Source organism: Populus euphratica, unplaced genomic scaffold (genome assembly GCF_000495115.2).
Source record: "Populus euphratica unplaced genomic scaffold, PopEup_1.0 scaffold161.1, whole genome shotgun sequence".
NCBI lineage: Eukaryota > Viridiplantae > Streptophyta > Magnoliopsida > Malpighiales > Salicaceae > Populus > Populus euphratica.
Genome location: NW_011500046.1, coordinates 5379 through 32838, shown reverse-complemented (window position 1 = coordinate 32838; position 27460 = coordinate 5379). Strand labels below are relative to the sequence as shown.

Genomic DNA, 27460 nt, shown 5'->3' with positions numbered 1-27460 from the left:
CTCCCTGCAACCTACAACCATTTTGGTTGCATACAAAACATGATTGTTCACGTTCTGTAATATAATGAATTGGTGGTGGTGGGTTGGACTTGATTTGACCCCCCCTATCTAGGTTGGGCGGGTCTAACCTACTTGAAAAAAGAAAAGAAAGGAACCAAATCTATTGGGCTAATATCGGTAAAACCTTTTTGGGCCACTTATTAATAATATAATATTATCAAAAAATTTACTTTCTAGCATGTTTTTCTATCAATTTTGTATACTATTGAGCTGTATATTTGTACTATAAGATACAAATCTAGTATTATAATACTTAGTTTTCTTTAACATGTTTCTAAAAAATCCAAAAAAATCTCAAATTTTTTTGAATTAATTTCCTCCTTAAAAAATTTTTTGTTTTTATGCATACGGTCAAATTCTAAAAGTTTTTCAAGCATATTTTTATAAACAGACAAAAAATTACATCTTTCTCTTATTTTAAAAATCCAAAAATATAAATATCATAACTAGTTTATGATTATTTGTTATGGTTTAACCAAAACATAAAAAAAAAAACTTCACTAGTCATTTTGTTCATTTTATATTACGGTTTAGGTGTAGGCTTTAATGTTTGGGGATGTAAAATTACACTGTAGAGTATACTCTCAAGTATTAAAGATACAAAGTGAAAAATAAATATGATGCTAATTTTGAACCTTAAAACAATTAGGATTTTAGCCCAATAAGGTAGAGACTCTCTTACGAAGGAAGATCTATCTTGGACCTTAGAAAAAGACCAACGAATATAAACTTGACTTAGAAAAACAATCAAACAACAATATAGCTTACCTTAGGTAAGGTGCACTAGAGGTGATGCATCTTCTCCTTGCACAACCAGTCCCTTACTTAGACTCTTGCGGATCATAGGTTTCCTAGTAACCTTAATACTAGGTGATGACTCCTGAATCTTAATCATAATTTTATGATTAAACTCAAAAACCTTTTTCCTTTTCCCAACAACAACCCCTCTCAAAGAGGCACCACATTTCAAAGTGCACAGTTCAACATTACCCCGTGACAGGATGGCTACTCCACTAGAGAACACCTTATTTTGTTGGATTAAGCTTTGCTTGTTTGATTATTTGGCTATTTTGATTATTTGCCTATTTGTCTTGGTCTGTTTAATTTTAGCTTGTATTTTTACTATTTTAGCATTTTTATTTTTATTCATGCATAAGTACATTGGGTATAGGTTAATGCCCTTATGATTTTAATTTCTCGAGTAGACCCAATTCTAGATTAGGTTGGGAGTAGTAGTTTGCCTCATGACTTTCAATAGAGGTTCAAATTCATTAAACATTCAACTATGAATTGAGTATTTACTCGGTAATGGCAGTTGTTGTAACCCATTTTTAGGTCCCCAACATAAAAAGGAGAAAATAAAAAAATATATAAAAGTAATGGCAGTAAAACATATGTCAGAGCGCCTAGAAAATGGTTAAACATTGGTTGAGGAGGTTCAAAAATATAAAGATGGGAATTTGACAATATATCATGGATTGGTGAGAGCTTTATTGATGAAGAAAATTCAATTTAAGAAAGAAAAGTTCAAGATCAGATGTTTATGGACTTAATTGAATTTATTGATGGTTTAATTGAATTTATAGAGAGTTTGATTGCAAGAAAAAGTTGATTTAAAAGTCAATTTAGGCTTTAATTAGAAGAAATTAAGTGTTAGGGTCAAATTATAATTTTTTAAGAGTTAATTTGATCAAATCAGGAGTTTCATTGTATAAATATTGAAGTTTGATAGTCAATTAGGGATTTTGTTAAAGAAATCTGAAACCAAAAACCAAAATAAAAAATACATAGAAATTGAAGGACTAATTCAAAATTGATATATTTTGGCCTCATTTTATATACTATTAAAAAATAAAAGAGAGAAAAAAGCAAACGATGTTGTTTTGAATATTACCGTAAGTCCTTTTCTTCCCCTAAACTAAACGTGTAGGAGACAAGGGAAGAAGAGGCTATTTTGTGCCCTTACAACCCCATTATTTCCCTCTCTCTACCCTCACTTGCCTAAAATACATGACACAACCTAAACCCACACTCACCTGCTATTATGATGAAGAAAGGAGAAGGAAGGCCATACCCCGCAGCGGTTGGGAGGCTATGCAGAAGCCACCCCACGCCACCCTGCCCTGCACCCTGACAAGACAGGGCAGGGTGGCCTCTTTCTCTTCCTATTTATAAATAGAGGGAGAGAGATAAAGAGAAGGAGGAAAAACCGAACATAACAGATAGGGAAGAAGAAAAAAAATAGAGAAAGGAGGAATGATTTGAGAAAGGAGACATGGGAGGTTCATTGAGAATAGAAAACAGAGAGGGGGAGTTTGTTTTTGAGATCAGTAAAGCTCAAGCAAAACAAAAGAAAAGGAGCAAAAGACAAGGAGGGAAGAATAGAAAATAAGGGGGAGAGAGAAGGATTTTTTTGAAAGAGAAAGTGAGGAGAAACTGAGAGAGAAGAGAGACAAATAGCTTTTTGAGAGAGAAAGGGGAAGAGAAAAGGAACGAAAATAGCAGGGGAGAACAAGGGAGGGAAAGGGAAGAGAGGGACAGAGAAACGAGGAAGGTGAGAACAGAAGGAAAATAAATATTTTGGTTCATTTAATAGAAAATAGGGGGTTGGGCCTTGTAACTGAGTCAAGACAGGCCCAGCCCTTACAATTAGGTTGGGTTCAGCCCAGTTCATTTCTTCTTCTTTTTTTCAAAAATAAATATTTTTGAAGAAATTGTGGTTTCCCCACGTATTTGTTTTATGCTATTTTGATTGATATCGGTCTGTTTTTTAAAGTAAAGATACAAATTTAGTATTAAAATATCTAGTTTTCGTCAAAACTTTGAAAACATAAAAAAAGAAATTTCTTTGTATTTTTTTATTCATATGGCCAAGTCTCTCAAAGCTTAAAAAAAAAAAAAGGAAAATCATATTGTATTTTTATACAACAAAGAAAACTTCAAAAAATATATCTTTTAGCATGTATTATGGCTTTAATAACCAGTTAATTAAAGTCATGAGAACTTGACCAATATTTCAAAAACAAAATCAAAAAATATTTTTTTTTATTTTAATATCTAGGATTATGAATTTATATGTAAAACATATTTCTAATATTAAAAAGATAGTTCTTTTATAGAAATTAGAACGATTAAGTTTTATCTTATAAGATAAGAACCTCCTTACTAAAAAGGGTTTTTCTTGAACCATAGATGAACCAACATGATAAGACCTTAGATTTGTTATCAGACAATAAAATAATGTAGCTCACCTTTGGTAGGGTGTATTTAGGGTGCTAATACATTTTGTTTACGCAACCAGTCTCCATATCCGATCTCTAAAACTAGTTAGGGTTTCTAGTGACCAGAATACTAGGTGGCGACTCCCATTTCATTTTTCCACTAATAAAATATAAGAATTCATTGTCTTTTCATATTTTCTAAAATAGATAGACTTACCACACCTAAAGATGATGAGAGTGGTGGGCGATTGCCATAACGTTGTACACATGCAACAACGATCACACTGTGCTTTAATCATTTCTTGTAAACTCTTATATTGCCTTTATGTAAAGTAGTCACTGGGTAGTTGATAGACCTTTTAAGACCAGGTAGAAAGTTTACCCTCATGTAATGACTATAGAACCTTCCCTTAGAGCATAACTCCCTAAATATTCATTTTACATCGGTTTTTGCCATTCATACCCAATGTGTATGTCCATACATTTGCATCCATACGCATGCATCCATTCATTGTAAATAACATATATACATATATGCATCAGGTTAAAATATAAGTTCCCAAAGAATCTACAACACCCAACTTCGACTGAGAAATATAGAAGACAAAGAGCATGCACATCATGACGTTTATTTCCAATAAGACTTAGAGTATCTGAAAGCAAGTGTGGCTCGTCTCACTAGCTTACTTAAGCAAACACTTAGAAATGACTATGGTGAAGGTGAATTATTTTAAGTTAAAATTCATTTTAGGTTTTATTCTTAACAATTTAAGAATGTTTTAAATTTTGAAATTATATTTAGATAATAAATATTGTGTTTGTATTGTATAATTTAAAGTTAATTTTTATTTGAATTTAAATTGAAATCATGTACGTTGAAGTAATTGAAATTTATATATAAAATGTAAAGTGTAAGACCTCAGAATTAAATGCCAAAATACTCTAAAACTAAAATTTATCATTACAAAAAAAAATGTCAAACAAAACAGAAATGACAAACTTGATTAGGAATCCCTATCATAGCATATATGAATATCTCTTCTCCTTTATTAACTTTTAAAGGCTCCTTTAAATCAATTAAGTCTCTGACCTTTGCATAACCTTCATCTTCTTCTTCTACCTCTTCAATTAAGAATACTTGTGTCTCATACTCCACTTGCTATTGCATTTGAAACATGAGCCTTTCTCCTTATTTTCCTTTATATAAGGCAATATTAGTTTTTGAACTGATAAAGTAGATTTTAGATCAACTTTAGATTGGTCTAAGGAAGTGGATTTCCCTTGAATCTCATTGGTATTAGGCTTCCATCTTCAATAAACCACCATTAGATTTTCCTCCTACATTCGGGCTAGCCTATAGGCCACAACAAGATTATAAGTGTCGTGGGGTGCGCGAGCATCTAGCGGCGGTGAAGGCTCTTGTCGTGCCTCCTAATGAGAGGTGTTATGTGTTGGAAAAGGTTTTGAATTTAATCATAAAATTATGATTAATGTTCAAAAGTCGCCGCCTAATATTATGGTCACTAGGAACCTATGGTTTGCGTGAGTCTGAGTATGGGACTAGTTGTACAAGGGGAAGACACATCACCCTCAGTGCACCCTACCTAAGGTAAGCTGCATTGTTGTTTGATTGTTTTTTTCTAAGTCAGGTTTCTATTCGCTGATCTTTTCTAAGGTTCAAGGCAAATCTCTCTTCATGAGAAAGTCTCTATCTTATCAGGTTAAATCCTAACCATTCTAAAGTCTGAATTTTAACATCGTATTTATTTACATCTTCTATCTTTAATACCTCAGAGTGTACTTTATCGTATAATGTTACACCCCACAAATATTAAAGTCTACATCTAGATTCTAAAAAAAAAAAGCATTGAAATTATTTTTTTTAACATGTTGGTCAAATCCTAATGGATAATCATAAACTGGTTATGTTATCCATTTTTCGATTTAAAAAAAAAACATGAAAAAGATGCAATTTTGTTTTTTATAAAAAAACATGTTTGGAAAAATTTTAGGATTTGGCTGTATGCAACAAAATATTTTTTTTGAAAATGTTTAGAATTTTTTATAATTTCGAAGGAAAGTATTTTAATACTAAATTTGTATTTTACAACGTAAATACACAACCTGATATTATGCAAATTTGGTAAAAAAAATATACAAGAAAATCATAATTTTTTTTAAATGATTTTCTTTAAATTTTTAGATTTATTAAAAAAAAATTATGATTCACGTTCCACTATTCAAAACAGTGGAACTCCACAAGGAAGAGCAAAGGACTAGGGGAAGGGTGGCAGACCACCTGGCATGGCGGTTATGGCTGGCTGGCATGGGAGGGCAACCTGAAGCCAGTTGTAGAGGTGGCTGCAGCGGCTGCAGTTGGAAGAGGAAGAAAGAAGGAAGAAAAAAAACACGCACAAGAGGCTGTAGAGAGGAGAGAGAAATCGATGGTGGCTCTTGGTGGTTAGCTTGTGGTTGAGTTGACTTCCTATAGTGGAAAGACCGGTGGTGATGGTGGTGGTGGCTGCAGACCATGGTGGAGAAAGAAAGAAAGAAGAAAATTTGCAGAAATTGGCCAAATTGTTTGGCTGACTTTGGACCCTATTTTTTCCTCCCTCTGGCCATCAAATCCACCTCTATTTATAGGAGATGGAAGAGAGAAATCTTTTTTACACTGGAGAAAAATTTCAGCCCTTGATTCAAATGAAAACGATCCTAACCGTTGTCTCAAAGTAGGCATGGTGCACTGTCAAATTGTCAAATCTGCAGCTGCAGGCTGCCTAAGTTGGCCTATTTGGGGTGGTGCCACGTCCATTTATTTTCCAGTGAGCCGGTTTTGACCATACCCTGACGTAGAAGGATGTCTGGTGATTAGTTTTGTACAAGATTTGGCAAATTTGGTGGACATTAGGTATATTACATACAACTGCAAAGTAGGTAACCAGACCAGCTATTTCAGGGATTTAAAGAAAAAGATGAACAATGCCAAAATCTTGTTTTTGTCAAAATTCATTTCAGTCCTTTCACTTTCAATTGCTTTAATTGAACCCCTAAGTGACCTTAAAATTTTTCAATTAAGGCTCTGATGAACTTTAATTGGAGCCCTAAATTTACACGCCTATTGTGATATCATCCCTAGTCTTGGATTTCTTCAATTTAGCCCCTAATTGACCCCTAAACTTCAACTTTCTTGCAATTTGACCCCTAATTTCTACCAATTAACTTGGTAAAAATTAAATTTGGTCTCTTAAAATTCCAATCTTCTCAATTAAGCCATAATTAGGTCTCCAAACTTAATTTTTCACCAATTAAGCCTCAAATAAAATTATTTTGACCCATTTAAAGTATAATTAAGTCCTTGCACTTAATTAAATCCTTTAATTGGACTCAAATTAATTCTTAAACATAATTAAAATTCAATTTGACCCATGATTAAATTAAATTGGCCTATTAAAAATTTAATTATGTCCCTAAACTTAATTTTTATGCAAATTCATCCAATCATCATTTAATTTGATGTTGAATTTGCTTTTTTTTTCTCTATTTTTGGGCACAATAGGGTACAATTAGGCCTTGAACTTCCTCCAAAAATTGTAGTTTGATTTCCCGGCCTGCATTCTCCACGTTGTCCGCCTTTATTTTTATTTTTATTTTTATTTTGAAAAAAGATGATTTTAGGGGAATAACCCAGAATTGAGTTATGACAATAAAAATTTATCATCATTAATCCCAATTTTGATTTTCTTTTTCAGCCTTTCTAAGAAGAAACTTAAATACTGAGAATTAAATAATCCTCGAACTTTGTTTGAATTGTGATTTATAGTTTCATATCGTAGTAACCTACTTTAGGTTGATAAGTAATTTCATAGTCATCATAAACAGATGCCATAAATTGAATTTGCAAGGACTTCACAAAAGATTCTCAACTGGTAATGGTTTCAATTTCTTCAATTTTTGAAAACCGAGCAATGTTTTTTCTATTAAAGAGTAATATAAAACAAGGTTTGAGAACTCATCAAATAACTTAAATTTTTTAGATGAGATGATGATTGTATAAAAAGCTAATGTGACAACAATAGCATACAAACCACTAGAATGTTAATAAGCGAAAAAAGTTGCAAGTATGAATTCTAAATTCACAATTTTATTCTCTAAAAATTAAATATATGGTGGCTACCTTTTAAAGAGGTTTGCAAGACCCTTAAATAGGCTAGGAAATAACCTAAAGTCCAAAAACATAAAAACTTAGATCATCTAGTAGGCTTAGATCAAATTCTCATTTAGTAGTATCAAATTCTCACTCAAATACTTAGAACTTTTGGTTTCAATAAGCTCAATTGTATTATATAGTTTTTTGATATGATATTAAAGTTTTGATAATCAAATAGTCACGAATTTAAATTTTATCACCTTCATTATAAATAATAAAATTAAACATAAAATAGTCTAAGTTTATTAAAATTTAAAATTCAAAAAACTTTCACTTAATAATATATATTAGAGAAATATAAAGTTATTCTTAATACCTTATTTAATATCTTTAATTCTAGATTGAGACAATTCTTTCATATTCTATTTCATATAACAACCTGAAATGTAAAAAATATAAAAGAACTTTGAGATCCCATGTTCACTTTCTTTGCTACTTAAATAATTCTTACATGATAGTCAAACATATATGAAAGAGTAAAGTTTAGATTCAAATTCTCCTGAACATCATTTGTCAATAAGCTTATAGTTCAACGTATACAGTGGTTAAAATAATTTCCAGTTCAGACCTCATATTCGCAATGGTAAGTAATTCTAGAAAGTTTATTATAAGCAGAGACCATATGATTCCTTTTCTAAATTTCACTTGATTCTTGATTCCAAAACTTAAAAACTTGACCACATGCCTGCAATACGATCCAAATTGAATTTAAGCCACACAATAAGCTCCTCCATATTAGAAGCTTGAGTTGTTCTGCAACAATATAAATTCACAAGACACCAGGTACTCAGGGTCTCTCATCCAGGGAGCCGCAGATACAAACCTAGTCCCGATGAACGTGAACCAAGGCCAGCTTTATGTCCTGTTTTCTCGTCTCAAATCATACAAAAGTTAAATTACATACAAGAAGCGCACACATCGAGCAGATTGCCCCTTCTCTTGGCCTATTGGTTTACTTTACGGCCAATAAAGCTAACAGGCACCGATGTGCGATCATGCAGCATCGGGCAAACTGACCACAAGATCCCACAATGATGACATCCAACTTCTTTTCTAACAAATTGTAATAACTAATTATACAGGTTTGGCCGACACAGAAGAGGATAAACATGAGCTGCCAGTAGATTAACATGAAAATAAAGGAGAGCAATAGTCATTAATCCATTACAATCCCATATCCTAAACAAAATAAACTTCTATAACTAAGTAGCCGGTAAAAAGGATCCACTCCAAGGTGTCCAACTTCATCTATATCCCAAGAACAGTAAAGCGGGATCTCTACAATTAGCATCTCATATATAAGATATGGTTCATGTAAGCTGGTTCATTTGGTGGTCAAAAGGTCAGATGCCGGTCCTATTGCTTTGGATGATTTGGAATCAGCGAGAGCTCTTGTTTTAGCTTGTAAAGCCTGTACAGTATCTAAATATCTAATCCTGCCACTCTATGGGTAACTGGGTTTCTTCAAAATGGAACAAAAGATCATTAACATCCTATCTTTCCTATCTTCATGTCAAGGCTTCAGGAGAGGTAGAGGTATTACTTTGATGCCTGTAAAGTATTGACAGCATTGGAAATCTCAAGCATCTGTTGCTCCATCTTCTTTCTCCATTTTCCGAAGTCCTTGAACATTTCCTGCAAAGCAGTATATGAACCGTGTGTTTAATTGAGCTCATACACCTGAAAAAATGAATCTGAGTTGTCAAACGTCACCTGAAAAAATGAAATGTCAAGTTCTGTCTTGGAATTGGCCGTGGCAGATGAATCTGAGGTCACATTAGCTTTATCTTCCTCCATCCTATTGGGTACCACCCCCTGCATATCTCTGTTTATAGCACAGAAGGGCACAACAAACTTCAGATCATTAATAAAGATCCTTTTTGAGGGAGAGGTGTTTAGATAGATATAGTTCAAACACATAGCCTTCTGTACCTTTTCTCAAAATTATGCATTGAAATTTTATGTCCTCTACTTACAAAAATAAATAAATAAACAAGAAAAAAAATTATCACCTTTTCATTTTGGCCATTTCTTCCTTGAGCAGCTCCAGCTCTCTTGCACAAACAGGCTCCTGAGAGGGGCTATCACAGGGTTTCAACCACAGTTGAGAGGCATTGTAGGGTTCTTTCATTGAGGCATTATACCCAACATTAACCAAATCCATGTTCTCTAGCCAAGGTGCAAAGTCTTCCCCTTGAATATTATCCAAATTGGTGCTCTCCAACCAGTCCTCCCATCTTTCAGAAACTGGACTCAGGGTATTGCATTGCTTTGATGATTGCAAGCTGCTTAGTGTATTTGAGATTTCCTTGAGTTGTTGTTCAATCTTCGACTTCCATGCCATCATCTCCTTATACTTTCCCTGTCCAAAGGAAAATTCAAGGGCAATTGATTGAGGTACACTGACAGGTGCAAAAAGTACATCAGAAGTTGAAGAAAGAATAAACAGAAGATAAGGTATTCCTGTGGTACCTGCAAACCACCCAAAGAACTTGAAATCTCCATCAGGCGCTGGTCTGTCTTACCTCTCCATTCCGCAAATTCCTTGTAAATATCCTGTTGAAAGGACAGACTTCAAATGGAGCCCTATAAAGCAATCCTAATAATTATGTTCATTTACTCCAGATTGTAACTCAAAATTTACCCCAACATGGTTAGCTTGATGTTGCTCTTGATTCTTGGATACCAGCTCCTCCATATCCCTATAAGAGGAAGACTTCATTATTCAAGGAAGACAGCACACCTAAGCTTAAATAATTAAGATTTTTATTCTAGTACTGTCTTTATTTACCTCGTCATTTTTGCTATTTCCTCTCTAAGCAGAGTCAATTCTTCAGCAGAAACAGAATCCAGTGACGCAACACTACCAGGCCTCAACCAGGATGGGGGAACATAGTTTGGATCTGGTACTCCAGCCTCCTGCTTAATTTTAACCAGGTCAGCACTCTCCAGCCAATACTCCATTTTCCCTTGAGTGTTATAACACCGACAGAACCGCTCAGTGCCACCTGGTGCCACCTTACCATCAATGTGCTTCAGTAGGTGGTCTAAGAGCCCGGTGTCACCAATGTGTTTACGAGCTACCATTCGCAGTGTTGACCGGGAAATGGGTTTCTCAAACACTGCCCCCTCAGCCTTCATGACCTCCAACATACTTTTCTCTGCCTGATTATACCTTCAAAACAGAAACACCATTCACTTCAAAAAGCACCATATGACGTGTCAACCCAACTGATAGGAAGAAAAAGAATAATGGTTTACCATGTACCTGTCTACTGACCATCTATCCATGACATTCTCCTTTTTTACTGATATGGGATTCTCACGCTTTATTTGCTTACATTTATAAACAAGGCTAGTTTCCTTTGCTTTAGAACATCTCACAGCTCGTGCTTCTCTGGGTTCCTGAAGGGCATGATGCTTCCTCTTCTTAGCTTCTGGCAACACAAGAGACTCAGTTGTCATAGCTTCATCATCTTTTACTTCTTCTTTGACAATGGCAGATGGAAATTGAGGGTTATTCCCATGGCCGGTGATGGCAGATGGAAGTTGAGGCTTCTTCTGTCCATGCTTGATAATGGGAGATGGAAGTTGAGGGTTATTTTCCCCTGGAGGTGGATTGTTGTCAATGAACTCAATATGCCTGCTGATTCCCCATTGTACCATTCCAGTGCGTTTTATCTCCAATAAGCACGCCCCTTTCCTTGTACTTTCTTCTCCACTGCCACAACTTTCGGGCGATTCTGAAGCACCTGCAGGAAATGAATCACAATGAAAACCTCAAAAACACAACTGACTCCATGCATATGATCCAGTAGTCCAACAGAACAGGGTTTTTAATTTCCACTACCTTTGTATGACTGCGACATCAAAAAGCACACGATCCCATCGTCCAGAAGCACACGTTATAGTTAAAGCTTCCCTTCAAACTACCTACAAAACACAAGAAAAAAAATACAGTGTAAGCACGTTTACCCCTTGCCCCCCGCTCTCAATGAATGAAAAACACAGCATGAAAAGACTTTGTTAGATTAAAAATCAACTACTCTTCATATAGATGCGCAAGCATGCACACAATGCCGCCCATCAAACACTTTGAAAACAAACATGAGTACGCTGGTTCCTACAATATATAATGAAATCTTGCGAGTTTTCACCAAGCAGAAGCCATCAGGTTCAATCATATGTCATATGCATGGTAAACATACCCCAAACAAAAAGAGAAAAGCAGCAATCAAAACATTAAAATATGTTGCACTTTGTAAGTATGCATTGAGCAAGGAAACCCAAAGGAAAGAAAAAAGAACAATAAACACATCAGTAATTGCATTCAAAACTTTTCAGTGTCCACATTCTTCGACAAAACAGTTTTCTTCCAAACTTATATGCATACATACACACGTGTGTACATTTATACTGATAAAAAAAACAATTAAATGCATCACAAAACAACTCAGAGAACACGAAATCCAAAACAAAAGGCAAATGCTTTTAAGTCCAACAATAACATCACTTAAAACATCAAACTAAGATTCCTTTAAGTTCTCAAGCAATGCAAACTAATAAAACAGCTTCCAAAACACCTCGCAATCAGCATTTTCAAAATCATTCACATACTTCCATAAGCATCATGAACCCACCCTACCAACAAACCCTCCTTCAAAAAACTATAAAAACAAAAACCACCATTTATTTTTCTTTACATGTTTATTTCTTAGAAAAAAAAATCATGATCTCCAAACCCATTCCCCTCTACTTTCCTCTTTTCCTCACAACCAAGCCACCAGAAACCCCATGCCCTTATCCCCATCACGCCGTCTCAGAAACCAAAGCACGAAGCAGCCAAAACAAAAATCAGGGTTTAGGGTTTTATCTCAAAATTAAAGGGTTTCTTCCTTAAACATTCATGAAGACATTGTTAAAAGAAATCCTAAAAAGAACACGAAAAGGAGGGAAGAAAAATCGCAGGAACAAAAAGGATCATAGAAAGAAACAGTTAGGGTATGCTTACCTTAGTGTGTTGTTGAGAATTTGGTGTCTGATTGATGGGTTTATGGAGATTTCGAAGAGAGTCTGGAAGGTGTTTGTTTGTTTGTGTTAGGGCCGACACTGTAGCCTTAACGAGAAATGTTTTTTCAAGAAAAATAAATATCGAAATAATAAAATAATACTAAAACCCTAGCCAAACCAACCGCCAATGCCCCCCATTATTTTAGCCTTTTAAATAATAAAATATTTTTATGTGAGTTTTAAAAATCATATGTTAGTGTTATTAAAATTAATTTGGGCTAGGGGTTTGAATTTAAAAAATAAAAAAAATTAACCTAGTTGGCTTTGTTATCTAATTACTCTAATATATTAATATGTAACCTATGCCTTAGTTAAATAATTTTTATTTGAATTATTTTTAATTATTTAGATGAGACCCTTTCAATGACATTTTAATTTTAAGCAAGTTTATTATTATAATAATGGTTATTTTTTATCAAACATTAAAAAAATTAAAGCAAAAAAAGTGATTTTTATCAAAAGCACGGCCTTGCTAAACATGCTCAATTGTTTACAATAGGTGAAATAGGGTAATTTTGAGTGAAAATGAGGATACTGAAGCAAGAAATAATTGCAATGTGCAATTAATTAAAGAACTAGGTCATCGATGAGCACGACCAATATTGGGATTTAATGTCAGTTTTTTAAGATTAAAGTGATTAATTAATTTTTTTATTTTTAATAATTCAGAGTGTCCATATCAACTTACATGTATCATAATTAATTTTTAAATTCATTAAATATCTTGTAAACTTATTAGATAAATAAGATACCGCAAAGAAGACAAATATAAACACAAAGGTTTGAATCTAGAATGTAAAAATAAAAAATCTTTTATAAGATCGCTTGAACACAAACTTGGATGTGATTAATTGATTATTTTGCTTAACCATAGAGACTAAAAACAGTTAACTCAAAATATTTCAATTTTTTCATTCTGCATTTTTACAAATTTATTACTGCAACATTATTCTTCTTCTTCTTCCTTCCATTCACAATCATCTTTTCATTGCTGATGTTGAGATTGAAATTTAAGTTGGTTGTGACTGCCAGTTTGGTGTGGTCCTCAACAATTATGTTCAATTGTATTGTGGGAAGTTAGGTTAAGAATAAGATGATATTTCTTGGACTACCTTATAAGAGGATAAGAACATACATGGATTTTTTAAAAACCAAGTGGATCTATTGATTAGTTAGCTGAGAAATTAGGGACTAAATAATAGTTTAGTCAAAATATTACACTTTTATACATAGTTTTTAGACCTAAGTGCAGTCCAAGATCCCGGTCAATTTTTTAAAAAAATTAATTTATATTGATTTATGTCAATTACAATATTGTTTTGAATAAGAATTAAATAATCAAATTAATTTATGAAAATAATTGTTATTTATAGTATTTTTTATTTAAAAGTATATCAAAATATTTTTTTTTATTTTTTTAAATTATTTTTTTATTAGAAAACATTAAGAAATTAACTTTTTTTTATTAAATACTTTTCTAAAACAAAAATAATCACTGTCATGTTATCCTATTGTGGGGCTCTGTCCATTGATGTCAAAAAAGAAGAACGGATTTGCAGAAGCCTGTAGGAGAGAGACGTTTTGATGGCAATTCCCGGGTAGGAGAAATTTGTAGGCTTTTTGCTGGCTTCTTCTCATTCTTCAAGATTCACGAGCCGTTAAATTAGAATTCAACAGTTCAAAAAACATTAATTTGATTTTATTTATTTTTATTAGTGAAACATGGTTTTAACAGCTTAGGTAAACACTCACCAGAAGTATGTTTTGGTAATATACTATAGAATGTTTTTGTAAAATTATTTTTTAATTAAAAATATATCAAAATAATATTTTTTATATTTTTCTTTTTACTTTCTGCATCAATATAATAAAGTCATAAAAACACCCTTTAAAAGCATCAATTTAACATTTGAGAAAAAACCAATTTAAAAAAACTTTGAAAGATAAATTAAACTGCAAAAACAAACATCATATTAATGCCATTTCTAACAAGGATTGTATTATTAGATTAAAGAAAAAAAAGACTAAATTGAGCTAATTTGCTAAATATTTATTTTTTACCAAGAAAAAAAATTCTGGAGATAACAAGCACCAGTGATCGTCATCAGGCATCAACCGCCCATAAGCATCTGTTCTTTAAAATATCTTTACAATTGCAAGTATGTGTAAGGGAGTACAGGTATAAAATATTTGAAGGAAGAAGGAAGCAGCAGTCTCCATATCAAATCAACTTGTAAGAATGCAAACATAGTTTGAAGGTCGGAATTACGAAACAGTGCACAGACTCTCACCTCCTATTTCACCTCCTATTCCACGCCTCATATTTTGCTCAAGAGGCAAAAATCAAGGTAGAGAACTTCATCCTTCTCCATGGTAAAATAGGGTCATCTTCAGACAAAATTCCCACCATGTAATCAAAATTAATGGGATATATATATTTGTTACATATCAAGGGAAAGATGAATCTATATCATTTTGATTCTCCTATCCATGCTATTCTCTAAATTTAGTGACTTGTATACCAGTTCCGGGTTCAGGGTTCAGACATGTTTCTTCTTCTCTACGTTGCCCACAGCCAACCGTTGATGTTTCTTCCAAGCTGGAATCCTACCAGGGAAAGCCCATTTCAGCAGCCTCTCCCATGTATAGCAGCTCAGAAACATGAGAACAGCCCAAATCAAAAGCTTGTTCCTCAATTCTGGTGGCAAGGGCACCAATTTCAACCAGTCATTCAAGTCCCTGAATAGATCAGAGGTGATCACTGTGAAGAAACCTGAAGCAGCCAGGAGGGCGTATAGGAACGGTTTGCTTTCTGTGATGCTCTGGTTGAAAGGATGACCGATATAGTTCACAGCAAAAGTGGCTAGCTGAAGCATCATGCTCACCATGTATGAAACAGTGTTGACAAGATTCGGATGAAAATTAGAGTCAGGCTCGATGCATTCATCAGGCATGTATTTCTCAGCACTTTTCACAGACGACATCAAGAAAAACAGGTGGATAGCAAACTGTCCCATGAGAGAAAGGAAGACGTAGAAGCAGAAAATATTAGGGTGGGGCCTTTCAGCTGAAAGTGTGGGAAGGGGCCGTGCTTGGGAAATGAAAAGGAAAAAGGCAGCAGTGAAGACGCCACTGATTGTGGCCTGCACATCACCAAGCTTGACGCCATCCAGATACATGACACTCAGCACATATGCTGTAGCAAGGCAGTTAAGACCAAGTATTTTAAACATCTGGAGGGTAGTCACTAAAGTACTTCGACCCTGACGAATTATGTCTGTTGTGGGGGCAACCGATGCATGCTTTGCTGTGAAGGGGGAAGCCATTGAGGCATCTCCGAGCTTGACAATGGGGGCTGAGTGACCATCACCCTCCTCGTTCATCTCTTCCATTAGCTTCTTCAACCTCTGTCGTTGCATTTCTGCTGGTGTCAGATGACGGTTACCAGATGATTGGCTAGCAGAATCTGATCTTGATACAGCTTTACCTCTAGAAGAGCTTTCTCCATTTAAATTACTAACTTCAGGCTTCGGTTTTTTTGACTTTGCAAGCTTGGGCGTTCCATCTTTAGGTGTTTCTGATGACTTGTTTCCACTTTGTGTTGGAGGCACTGCATTCAACAATGCAACTCCTACGTGGGCCTGAAAAAAATGTATCAAATATTTATATTTCTCCTGCAATTTCTGGTTTTGGTACTGTGAAAACAGTTATAATGCTTTATTGCTGTTTCCTTATAAAGACTAAACGAGTTTTAGATGCCAAACTTCTTGTTTTATCTTCCCAGTTGTATATGCATCCCTAAAGGAGGTCTATCCTACCTGAGCTGAAATAATGAATTTCAATTGGTCCAAAAATTAAAATAGTAATTAAGAAGGAAAAAGGAAGAACCCTGGTTTCGTGGACTACAGGGATGACCATCCAAGAATATGATCAGTACGAATTAAAAGGCGTTTTACCAAACTTATTCGTGCACAAATAATTGGCAAATGTTTTTGCATTTATTATCACTGAACTTCAAACCAAAGATCAATTAATAATTAGCTATGAACTTCTTATCCACACATCCAGAAACAATACGTGCATGATAAAATTGGAGAGATTATTTACTCAAAAAATGAAAGTGGTGTACTTACCTGCTTTAGAGCACCAACATCATTGGTTCCATCCCCGCACATCAGAGTGATCCTCCCAACTGTTTTAAAAGTGGTCAAGATAAGTTCCTTTTGTTCTGGAGCAACTCTTGCAAAAACCTGAAACCATAATAATGGACATGCATCATCAAGATGAAACCATCATGGAAAATGATACCCAGACAAAAATGTGATTTAAAACCTTGACATAAGGGATGACTCGTAGAACAGCAGAACTCTGTTGCAACATTTCAATGCAGTCACCTCCAATACAGAGATCATGGGTCTCTGACAATTCTTCAGCCTCTTTGTCACTGACATTAATTGCATTTTGTTTTTCTCAGACTAAAGAATAAAAATTACAATTGATAGAAAGAGCAAGCAGGCTATCAGTATTTAGCATAAAGCATCAAAATAGACTACCCCCACTTTTCAAGAGATAATAACTTTACCCATAACTAATTTTCTCCATTTCATCAGGCGATATCCACTCATATCCCTGTCCACTCCTTGATGGACAAAGAATTAATGCTGGTTTTGATATGATATGCACTTGGCTAGCAACATGGCAAGCTGTCAAAGCTTGGTCACCAGTGATCATCACCTGACAATAGAGAACAACATCATGAGAGCGCTATTTTCAATCAAATAAGGAATGTTTCAAAATTGCAGATACTCAAATTCCATTTATTGAGTACTGAAATATTGTGCTTAATCCACTAGGCTAATCCCTTAAACCCACAAGGGATGCTTCTTGAATCCATTAAAAAGAAGTTTAACATCTAACAAAAGATAGGTTAAAGCAACTTAAGCGTACATGCAAATCCGGACAAAGTAAGCCCCATGCCTCATCACAAGAACAAATGAATGACGTTCATTTCACACTACACTGCAACTTATTACTGTAATTATTCCTACAAGACATAAAAATCTCTAAATAATAACAAAATATTAACATTAATAATTTAACAAAACAATCAGTGGAAGTATTTTATACTGCATCAAGCAACCATGAACTAACATGTATGAATAAACAAATTGTTCCCATCAAGTTTAGATTCAGCCAACTTAAAATAGTAAAAAGTTGCCACTTACCAAGTCATGAGATGAATTCTTTAATTCTGACAAAACAGCAGCTGAATCCGCTCTTATAGGGCAGTTAAATACCTGTTATTACCAGCATGTAAGATGACAAGAGTACAGAAAGTAACTACTAATAAGTGAATAATTAAACAAGAGCTCTTTTTTTTGGGTCTTGGGTGGGGAATGATATAACTACTACAAGAAGATAGAAGGATTTGTTGCTTACAGCAAAGCCAGCAAATGTAAGATCAGTCTCCACTACATCTCTATCCAAGCTTCTAGCTTCACCAACCTTCATGAAAAAGAAAAAAACAAAACAAAACAAGATAGGATACAACAACTTAACATGAATACACATTAAACAATTTTATATAATGAGAAAATCCAAATAAAGCAAGCCCCATGCTTCATCACAGGAACAAATAGGTGATGTGCATTTCACACTAGAATACAACTTTGCACAGTAACTATTGCTCCAAAAATGACAGATTCATTTTAACTACCTGGGACAATTTGCCGCTTGAATTGACCAGGGTAAAAGCAAAAGTTTCAAAACTGGCATTATAGAGAATTAAATTGATGCAATAAAGAGAAGAGAGAACTAAAAAGAAGACAACAAATATGTAAATTTCACATTCCTAAAATCTCCAGGGATGCACAAGCCATGTACTTCAATGTGACCTTCCAAAGAAAACAAACACGAGTGGAAATAGATGTAATACTTTCACATGAATGATGGTACAGTTTTATCCCGTAATTGTATTTACCAGTTGACTCAATGTACCCTCAACATCTACCGTTATGAATAACAAAACAATAACATTGGGAATCCAATAGTCATATTAGATGTGCATGCAGCAAGACATAATAATTTCTTTCATGAAGAGTAGGTTCTAACAACCCTTTTCCAGGGTAGGTCAGAAAACCAAGTATCAAGTACATAAAACAGCCAAAATCAAATTGGAAGCTACTCACTATTTAAGTAAACATCAAGGAGAGAAGAAAGTAAAAGGTATCAGAAACTTACTGTCATGTCTGGAAGGTTCTTGAAAGCAAGGGCCAGAACCCGAGACCCTTGACGTGTGTATTTTTTATATGTATCAACATATGACGGTGGCAAATCAACAAGTCTATCCTGGATTGTTTCAGGAGCACCCTAAAAACACCCAAAAAACAGCATGATATTATATTAAGGACAGTAAGATAGAGCCTGCTATAAATCAGCTATTGTATTTCTCATATTATTGTATTTGCAAGACAAGGAAAAAAAAAATGATCAATAGTCAAGCAACAAATAAGAATGTTGGGATGGCAAAGAATTTGCAAAATGTTTGTCATCATGTGGCAGTTGATGCCTAGGACCATGATTAGATTAGCTTCCAATATGCTCCTTTGTGAAAAAAATAAAAATAAATAAATGATAGTAGTCCAACTAAGTGACTGAAATAATTAAAAACAAAATAAATATTTGCAGACACATTTGCACAAACAAACAGGTCAATAAACCTAAATCTGCACATTGCTAGTCAAATTTGCTCAAGCACATCAACTCATACAAAAACAATAAGCAACCAACTGACCTTCACAAATGCCAAGAATTCCTCCTGTATGCGAACAACGACTGCCATTCGTTTCAAATGGGATGCAAAGTGGTGTCTCTGGACAATCTGAACAGCATTACCACCTCCTCTGCAATTAATAAGAATGGTAAATAATTGCATTGAACTTGATAATGAAAAAACCCTCAAGCATAAGAATGATTTGGAGTATGTTTTGATCTGTCTTGAATGTCCTTTCATTTTTTTCCATTTCATGTCCTCATTAGTACATACTTCATGTCTACACGGTTTACCTCCATTTAGCATTTTCAATACATTTATCACTTGTCAAAATATAATTTTTCAGAGGAAAACTGCAAATTTCATGCACTCAGAAAAATAAATAAACCAATATATCTAACACATTGAAACTCCCTCCTTATAGACCTCTTAGAGTAGATGGTAGCCTGGTACACTGACTCATTGGATTACGATCCAGAGTTTGTTATGAAAAAAGACTGTCATGAAACCATTTGTCTTCCCCGCTAGCTACCAGCTAGTTGTTTCAGACTTGCTCATCTGAGGAATCCCAATAGACATGATAGTTTGTCTGTTTATGTGAGAATTGAAAACCAGTTTGAAACTTAATAGCTGAGTGATCTTCTCTGATTAGCTAGTTTGGACCATAATTAGAAAATTTAAGAATGTTCCAAACAAAAAGCAATACATGAAAATGAACTCAAACTATAGTGCAAACTCATCATTGCCTGCAATCAAGTTCCTTTCTTTTTTCTTTTTTTTCTTTTTTTTTTTTCTCATGACTTGTTTCCCTTCAATTCATTTTCTTATAATAGCAATAGAATATAGAGATTTTGTTAACAGATCAGGAGCATAAAAGATCTCAACCAAAATATATTATAGTCAGAGATTAAGCAGACAAGAAAAGGACATTACATACATACAAATGAATCCATAGAGCACTTCCACAACTTACTTCTTGGGCATGGCCTTTTCATCAGATTTATAACTCCAGCCTATTCCCTTCAGCGCAGCCTTCTCAAGTGGATCACCAACCTGCAAGCAATTATGAAAGTGTAATATTATCAAGGGACAATAAACATATTGAGAGGGGTTTTAGCCCATGTCACACAGATGCTAATATCAGAAAACAATTTGCTCATGCTAACTGGAAAACATTACAAGCAGGGCACTTCACGATGCATCAAGGACAATGAATAGCATGCAATTTGGCTTTTCTAGTGGGAGAAAATAGAGAAGAACGCTGAATTATATGGTGCTTTCAGTAAAATCTAGCAGCTAATTTCCGAAGACCTCAATGAGACTAATTCCAAGCAGTATCATTTCATGTTTCATTCTCTCAAAGATGTGTTCTGCAGAAACAGCTCACACACTGCATTAAAGGAGGAAAGGCTCGGAAGCTAATAAAACAAAATGATAAGATGATAATGGATACAAACCTAATAACCTGATGCACCAAAATTTTTACAGGGCTATGTAACAAAGCCTAGCATTGATGACTGACCATACCCTCCTTTTTACTTTTACATTTTCCATCCATTTAAAATCCAGAATTAGTATTGAAATGTGAAATAATAAATCTGCTTGAACTCCATCCTTGGCTTCTAATTGATTGTCAAAAAGGTTAGGAGCCAGAAGGTATCTATATATAGATCTTCAAAGTTGATTCTGAGTCCAGTTATTAGTTGTGACAATCAAAGGAGGATCAAGAAGAGGATGATTCAAATCTCATTCAAACTTCGATTTCCTTCAGAAAAAAAGAAGCAAACACCTCTTTAAGAGTGTTAATTTCATGCAAGCCTTGAAGTTCTACAGGCAAGAAAAAAGCCAACCAAGTTCATTATTTATCAAATGACTACATAAGTTACACAGCGGAGCCAGCTCAAATTCTTATTATAAGAAAATGAAACCTTATTAACCGTGAAGTTTAGGGTGTATTAAAATAAACTTTATCTGAGCCACTGTAATAGAATAAAACCTAATTTTTGAATCCAAACATCGATAGAGGCATTTTTTTCTCTATCAGCTGGAAGAGTACAGTGGGGGGAATAGGCAGCAGGTGATACACTCATTATGGGAATACAGGCCTTTGTAAAATGTGCACATCTTCATAGATGAAAATTACAACATAAGGAGATTCAACTATACCATAACGTTGTTTATATGCTGTAATCTTATGCATTTCAACTAAATTTCTTTCATCCAAGGAAAAACAAATGTAAAGGTGAACTGATGGAAAGTGGCTCACAACCAAAAATTCAGAGATTCTAGGAACAGTATGCCAAAAATTATGTAAGCATACCAGCTTGTTGTCCACAAACACCAATGCGTGACAAGAGGCCAAAATCTCAGCTGTACAGACAGGCACTTTGGTCATATCAGTTTCTAAATCTGCACTCTCTGTCTGCCCAACAACACCACAGAACTCCTGCAAACCAACAGGAAGAAAGCAATTTGAATAAGGAATTTAATATCAATAAACTGATGCGCATAACAACACATTATGTGAGAAGCATACCATGTCATCTGATGTTAGTGTTCCAGTTTTATCAAAACAACATATATCAACCTGCAGACAAAAATGATGATAGCAATTAATATAAGTTAAAATATAGGAGCACAGACACTAACATTCACTGTGCCCCTGATCACCATTAAGGAAACAGCTTCAACATACAAACAAGAAAAAGTGTTTGTCATAACAAGTACTGTACGAGTCTATGAGTTGATATTAATAGGAATGTGTTCAGGTTTTTTAATAGACTGCAGTTTCTTGTTAAGACACACTAACTCTAAGACCTTTATCATATCTTGAAAGCAAAAGAAGGAATAGCAACCCAACTAAAACAGGCACAGCAACCAATTCATTTCAGAAAAGTAAACAACATTGCTGATTTAATGAGAAAAGTAGTGATTGAAGGAAAGGATGACCATCAGACTGAGTTAACTTACCTTTCCTGCAAAAGGGATGCGAAAAGGTTCAGTACAAAATATTCCCCGCCGAGCCAATGCAATAAGAGATGTATTAACTGCTATTGATAATTCCATTGGCAGCTCAGGTGGAATCACAGATGTTATGATAAGTGAACAACTTAGGAAAAGCTTGTACTTGCTCCTTGTGGGATCCTCTAATCCCTGCATTAAGGAAATCCCATTAGCATAGGGCAAATTGTACAGTATGCTTAATAGTACCTCATTAAAAAAAAAAAACATCACTTGCCTTTTTAAGCACATAACCAGCAGCAATGATTGCAAACACAAGTAGAAATAGTATGAACAAACCACTTTCCCAACTGTTGGCAGTAACCTTCAACAAGTATAATAAAAAGATAATTAAAGGAGGACCAGAATCAAAATGTCTCAAGAAAGTTTCAGCAAACCTTACTCAACTAAGAATTAAATTAAGTACCCTTTCTGTGGAAAACAAAATGGTCCTCATCAGTTTCCCTTGACTCGTTTCAAACCCAGTCCGTAGAACAACAGCTAGACAGCCACCATCAGGAGCCCTTAGGGGAAAGGTCTAAGTCCATGAAGAATTAAGGGTATCAGTTGAAACTGTAAATACACTAAAAAAACAAGGAAAAGAAGTGCTCAAGAATTCAATAAGCAATGTTGCTAATTAACACGACCAACCTTATCTGGAGTATGCTGCAATATTTTAGTCCCGCCAAATAAAACGTGGTTCTTATCACGTTTGGCTGATAACTTCTCCTCAGTTCCCCTACCCATGATTGAAACCTAAAAAAAAAATCCCGCTGTTGGAAGTTCTAAGAAGCAAGGGATTTAAAAAATTACCAAATATGAAAACCCAGCAGCCTAGAAGATAATGGTTAGCATAAAAAAGACTTTTCTTTATCCTTTTGTTAGAGACAAAACATAAAAGAGCATCACGTCAGTCTAACAAAGCTGCAAACAAAATATTATTCAATTGCAGTAACCATTTTTATATGAAAAAATTTAGGCTTCATATTAGAACATTGTAATCACAAGCATTAATAAATGAACACAAATCTCACAAATGGCCTGTCACATTTTTTTAAGAAGGGCTTGTAACAATAAAATAGCCTATTTGACAAAGCACAACAACCCAAACATAAAACCTCCATCCAGATCCTCACCCACATGCCAAATCTAGTGTCAGATAATCACATTTCAAAAGCTCTTAAAACAACATTTATTAGAAAACAGAAAAGAGACTACCTTCCATTGGGGAGTAGACTCGCCTGTGAGAATGGCTTCATTCACAATGGCACTTCCAGCCAATAGAAGCATGTCAGCTGGTACAGACTTGTCCTCCCCATTCTGACCAGAAGCGCGTCCAATGGAGACAACATCCCCAGGTAAAAGATCAGTTCCAGAGAGTTTCACCCACCTAAAATCATGTTGATGGCATGATTCCACATATCTACCATAATTATGATTTACAAAAGCACTCAAATCACATAAAAAATACGTACTTCCCACAACGATGCACCATTACAGTCTGGGTGTCCACTCTAACACGTCTTAGCTCGCTTAGAGTCTTCAACCGACTCTTTGCCATTGTTGATTCGAACATAAACAGCATAAAGAGGGTGAACAAGCTGTAGTACCAAAATTCATCCAAGCACCAAAGCCCCACACAGAATACCTATACAGATACACATTGCAAAAGCCAAAGGAGAATGTCAGAATGAAAAGATAAAAAGGGTAGAGCATAAAAAAATAATACAAGTTGAAATAGAGTCCTAATAATAGAGAAAAAGAGAAGAAGGATGAGGATTAAGGACAAAACCTGAAATACAAAAAAAGGCTCCATGCACTGCTCTTTCAATAATTTTTGGAATGTGGGTTGCGGATATTCAAATCTATAAAATCATAAACAATCCCAATCAAGAAGTGGAACAAAATAAAAACACAGATAAACAATGCTTCAAATGTTCAGGCACGATGAAAAAATCATGACATCATTCCAGGGACAAGAAAGAGCTATGCCAAATCCTTATTTAATACATAGAAAATCTAATAGACAAACAATTCAAGATATCAAAAGTCCAGCAATTAAGTTCCATATACAAGGGATTAAATTAAATGCATTTGATGTAGTAGTTTTAAATGAGAACGTGGAAAAAAAAAAAAAGTTTGATCAGAAGTTGATAGAACCTAGAATCTAATATTGTCATTCCAAATGATAAAATCTCTCAAAAGTTAATTTGGTTTTGCTATCCTTAACAAGCATCAACCAAAAGTTAGTCCCACTGTTCATTTATTACCATTAATACTGCAAGGTTATTAGATATGAATATCCAGAAAAATAACTGGTACAGAGACACTGGAAACAAGAAACAAACTTACAACCCACAAGGAAAGAACCAGTTAACAATGAAATGGAAGGACACTTGGGAGACCTTTTCCCATGACAAGATTGATATACTCTGGTATCCTTAATTTTATAGATCACAAATATTGGACATACAAATGAATGAAACAGAAAGATAGAAAAAACTCACACATTCCGTCCCCATTTCTCAGCAGCAGCAGCTACCTTAGCCTCAGAGCCATGGCCAGTGCTTTTAAGATAGTAGCCAAATGTTTCCTTGGTAGGGTAAGGAAGCTTGCGAAATGTCCCATTCTCCTTTGAATAGATGAAACACTGCTTTCTAAAATCAAAGTAGAATTCTTCCACATCCCCTGGAGTTGAGGATGCTGCTGACTATACATGCAAGTAAAGGAAATTTTCAGGGAAAAACAAAGAGTGGGTGATAAAGCGAAGTTATAACCATATAAACTAGAAATCTCAGTATTGATTAATCTTACATAGTCAATAAAATTACTCTCAACTCCTGATACTGCCTACAGATTTAGATTTGACTTTGGGTGCATATTCAAGCAAGGGACAAAAGGAGATATTCAGCAAAGCTTAAATTGAGTGAGATAAAAGCCTAGATGATTGGTTATGCAAGTTGGTTTTAAGTTTTTTCAAGCTATTTTCACAGATGCCGTTTCTAGTTAGTATGGTCAAGGGCAATTCTATAATTTCCTAGACCACAGGAAATTTAGTGGTATGGTCAGACATTTATTTTCCTGCTTTATTTCTTTTCTTAGTCATTAAATTAGTGACTTGTTTATGTTTCTTAGATAGGAATCCAACTGGTTAGCAATAACTCAAGCTGATATAAATATGCTTATGGTATTTCAATGGAATATGAACAAATTATTATGAATAATGTGCTGCCCTTTACTTTGAGAGTGTGATACTTTCCTCATCAGGGAGTGTGATTCCTTAAAACCCCAGTGGATCTATTAGTGTTAGTAGTTTTGTTTCTTTTTTCTTTAATTTATATACTCTCAGACTTGTGTTTTCAATTTCTAAAGCCCTAAAACATTGTAGTCTGCAACTCCAGCAGTGAAATAAATCAGCTACAAACTTCCACAGGATCACCAAATGTAAGTTGTATCTTTTGCAGTCAAATCTAGGTAAACCATCCACTGCAAAGTTCATTTTTTCAAATCATGCAATACTTTTGAAAAAGTCATATGACATTAGAAACAAGCATATTTGCAAAATGATGATAATGGCATTTTTTAAACATGACATAAAAAGGTTAACAGAAGTTTATTAATTTAAACTTTTTGATTAGGACATTGTCCTGATTTAATTCAGCTTGAGACACTACGTCGACCAATCAACGTAGACAAACCCTCCACTACCAAAGTTCAGAAAAATCACAAGATGCCATCGATAAAAACTCCAGCCAGATGACCCACTTCCGCACCATGAAATTTCAGAAAATGATTTTTGCCCATTTGAGCATTTGTTCCCATTCAAAATATATGAAATCAAATGAAAAATATTCCACCATACCAGCACATGCATTGCATTCAATTCTATCCTTAACTCCCCTGAAAAAACAATTCGTGAAGTGAATCCATTTTTAGCTTTCATCCTCACCACCTCAAAAATCACCCAACTTTCATCAAATCCACTTACAACAAACTACATTTCCCTAACAGCTCAAATACCATCACCACCATGAGCAAACAATTCTTCTATCATTCTATAGTTAACATCATTTTTCACACCCCCGAAAAAACAATCTGCAAAATGAATCCATTATTATCCTACATCAACTAAGAACATCCAATTATCAGTTCAATCTACCAACATAGAGAAAAAAAATACATTTCCACTTAAATAAAGAAAAAAAACCCCTTACTTCTTGACGAATATGCAATGGCACAACTTCTTTAGAACCAGAAAACTTCGCCGGCGTAACTTTACATGAATCCGCAGCATAAATATCATTAACCTAAACACAAAACCCCCAAATCACAAAACAAAACCCTAACCAGAGCACCAAAATCCAGAACCAAACACACGCTAACAGCTATATTACCTTACTATACTGAACAAAGCACTTGAAATCAACAGACCAGGCAGTGAAAAGCAAAGCCAGAACATGAATCGAAATGAGTCCACCAAGAACAATTAAAGCATCAACAATGTCAATGCTCGGCACAATCGTTACCATCCAAATCGCATACAAAATTGCAAATGGCAAAATATCTAATCTCCATGGCCATTTCTTCTTCCTTATCAAATCCACTCTCTCCACTACTTTCCCTCCTACATTAAACCTCAACACCATCGCTGTCCAGGATCGGATTAAACCCTGATCAGTCCAAGCAACTCAAATCAGAACCCTAAAGCGTAAAGCATGGTGGTAATTGGGCTGAGAGAGCGGTGCCTGAGAGGAGATCGGAATCGGTTGCGACTCAGAGTTTTGAGTTGTGACTCGGTCGGGTTAGTGGAGGAAACTCTATCAGGACAACTATCAATCTCAGTAACGAATTTGAGACATCATAAATAAAGCACCCAAAGTTTGAGGCTTATGCAATTATATTATAGTCCTTATAGTTTGTATACATTATTGATTAATCCTCATAGTATAATAAATAACCAATTACTCCTTATCATTTAAGAAATTTTAAAGCAATATTTAATATCATTATTTTTTCTCAAAATCTCATCAAAAATTCAAATCTTCTATTTTTTTATTTTTCTAATTTCTCAAGAAATAAATAAATAAAACATATAGAATTGATGAAAGAACTACATTATTAACGATTTAA

General features: G+C 34.5%; 2 protein-coding genes across 3 annotated transcripts; both read right to left on the bottom strand.

The window, feature by feature from the left end:
- Nucleotides 1-8588: 8588 nt before the first annotated feature.
- LOC105107443 (protein DYAD) lies at nt 8589-12657 on the bottom strand. Of its 2 annotated transcripts, none has more exons than XM_011001367.1 (9): nt 12500-12657; nt 11339-11421; nt 10757-11240; nt 10280-10663; nt 10133-10190; nt 9961-10044; nt 9501-9850; nt 9202-9313; nt 8589-9123 (listed from the first exon to the last, which is right to left on the bottom strand). In XM_011001367.1, exons 2-9 carry the CDS (start codon nt 11355-11357, stop codon nt 9028-9030), a joined length of 1587 nt encoding a protein of 528 aa, XP_010999669.1. In that variant the 5' UTR covers nt 11358-11421; nt 12500-12657; the 3' UTR covers nt 8589-9027. The 2 variants fall into 2 exon arrangements, with proteins under 2 accessions (XP_010999669.1, XP_010999670.1); XM_011001368.1 differs by lacking the exon at nt 12500-12657 and adding an exon at nt 12192-12449.
- A 1996-nt stretch (nt 12658-14653) lies between these two features.
- On the bottom strand, nt 14654-27189 carry LOC105107442 (probable manganese-transporting ATPase PDR2). Its single transcript, XM_011001366.1, has 21 exons — nt 26725-27189; nt 26545-26637; nt 24838-25040; nt 24123-24195; nt 23806-23978; nt 23549-23720; nt 22982-23086; nt 22758-22868; nt 22569-22655; nt 22301-22483; nt 21867-21917; nt 21651-21776; nt 20304-20383; nt 19352-19460; nt 18799-18927; nt 17998-18063; nt 17784-17855; nt 17141-17292; nt 16891-17002; nt 16692-16808; nt 14654-16199 (listed from the first exon to the last, which is right to left on the bottom strand). Exons 1-21 carry the CDS (start codon nt 26974-26976, stop codon nt 15099-15101), a joined length of 3567 nt encoding a protein of 1188 aa, XP_010999668.1. The 5' UTR covers nt 26977-27189; the 3' UTR covers nt 14654-15098.
- Between the last annotated feature and the right edge of the window lie 271 nt (nt 27190-27460).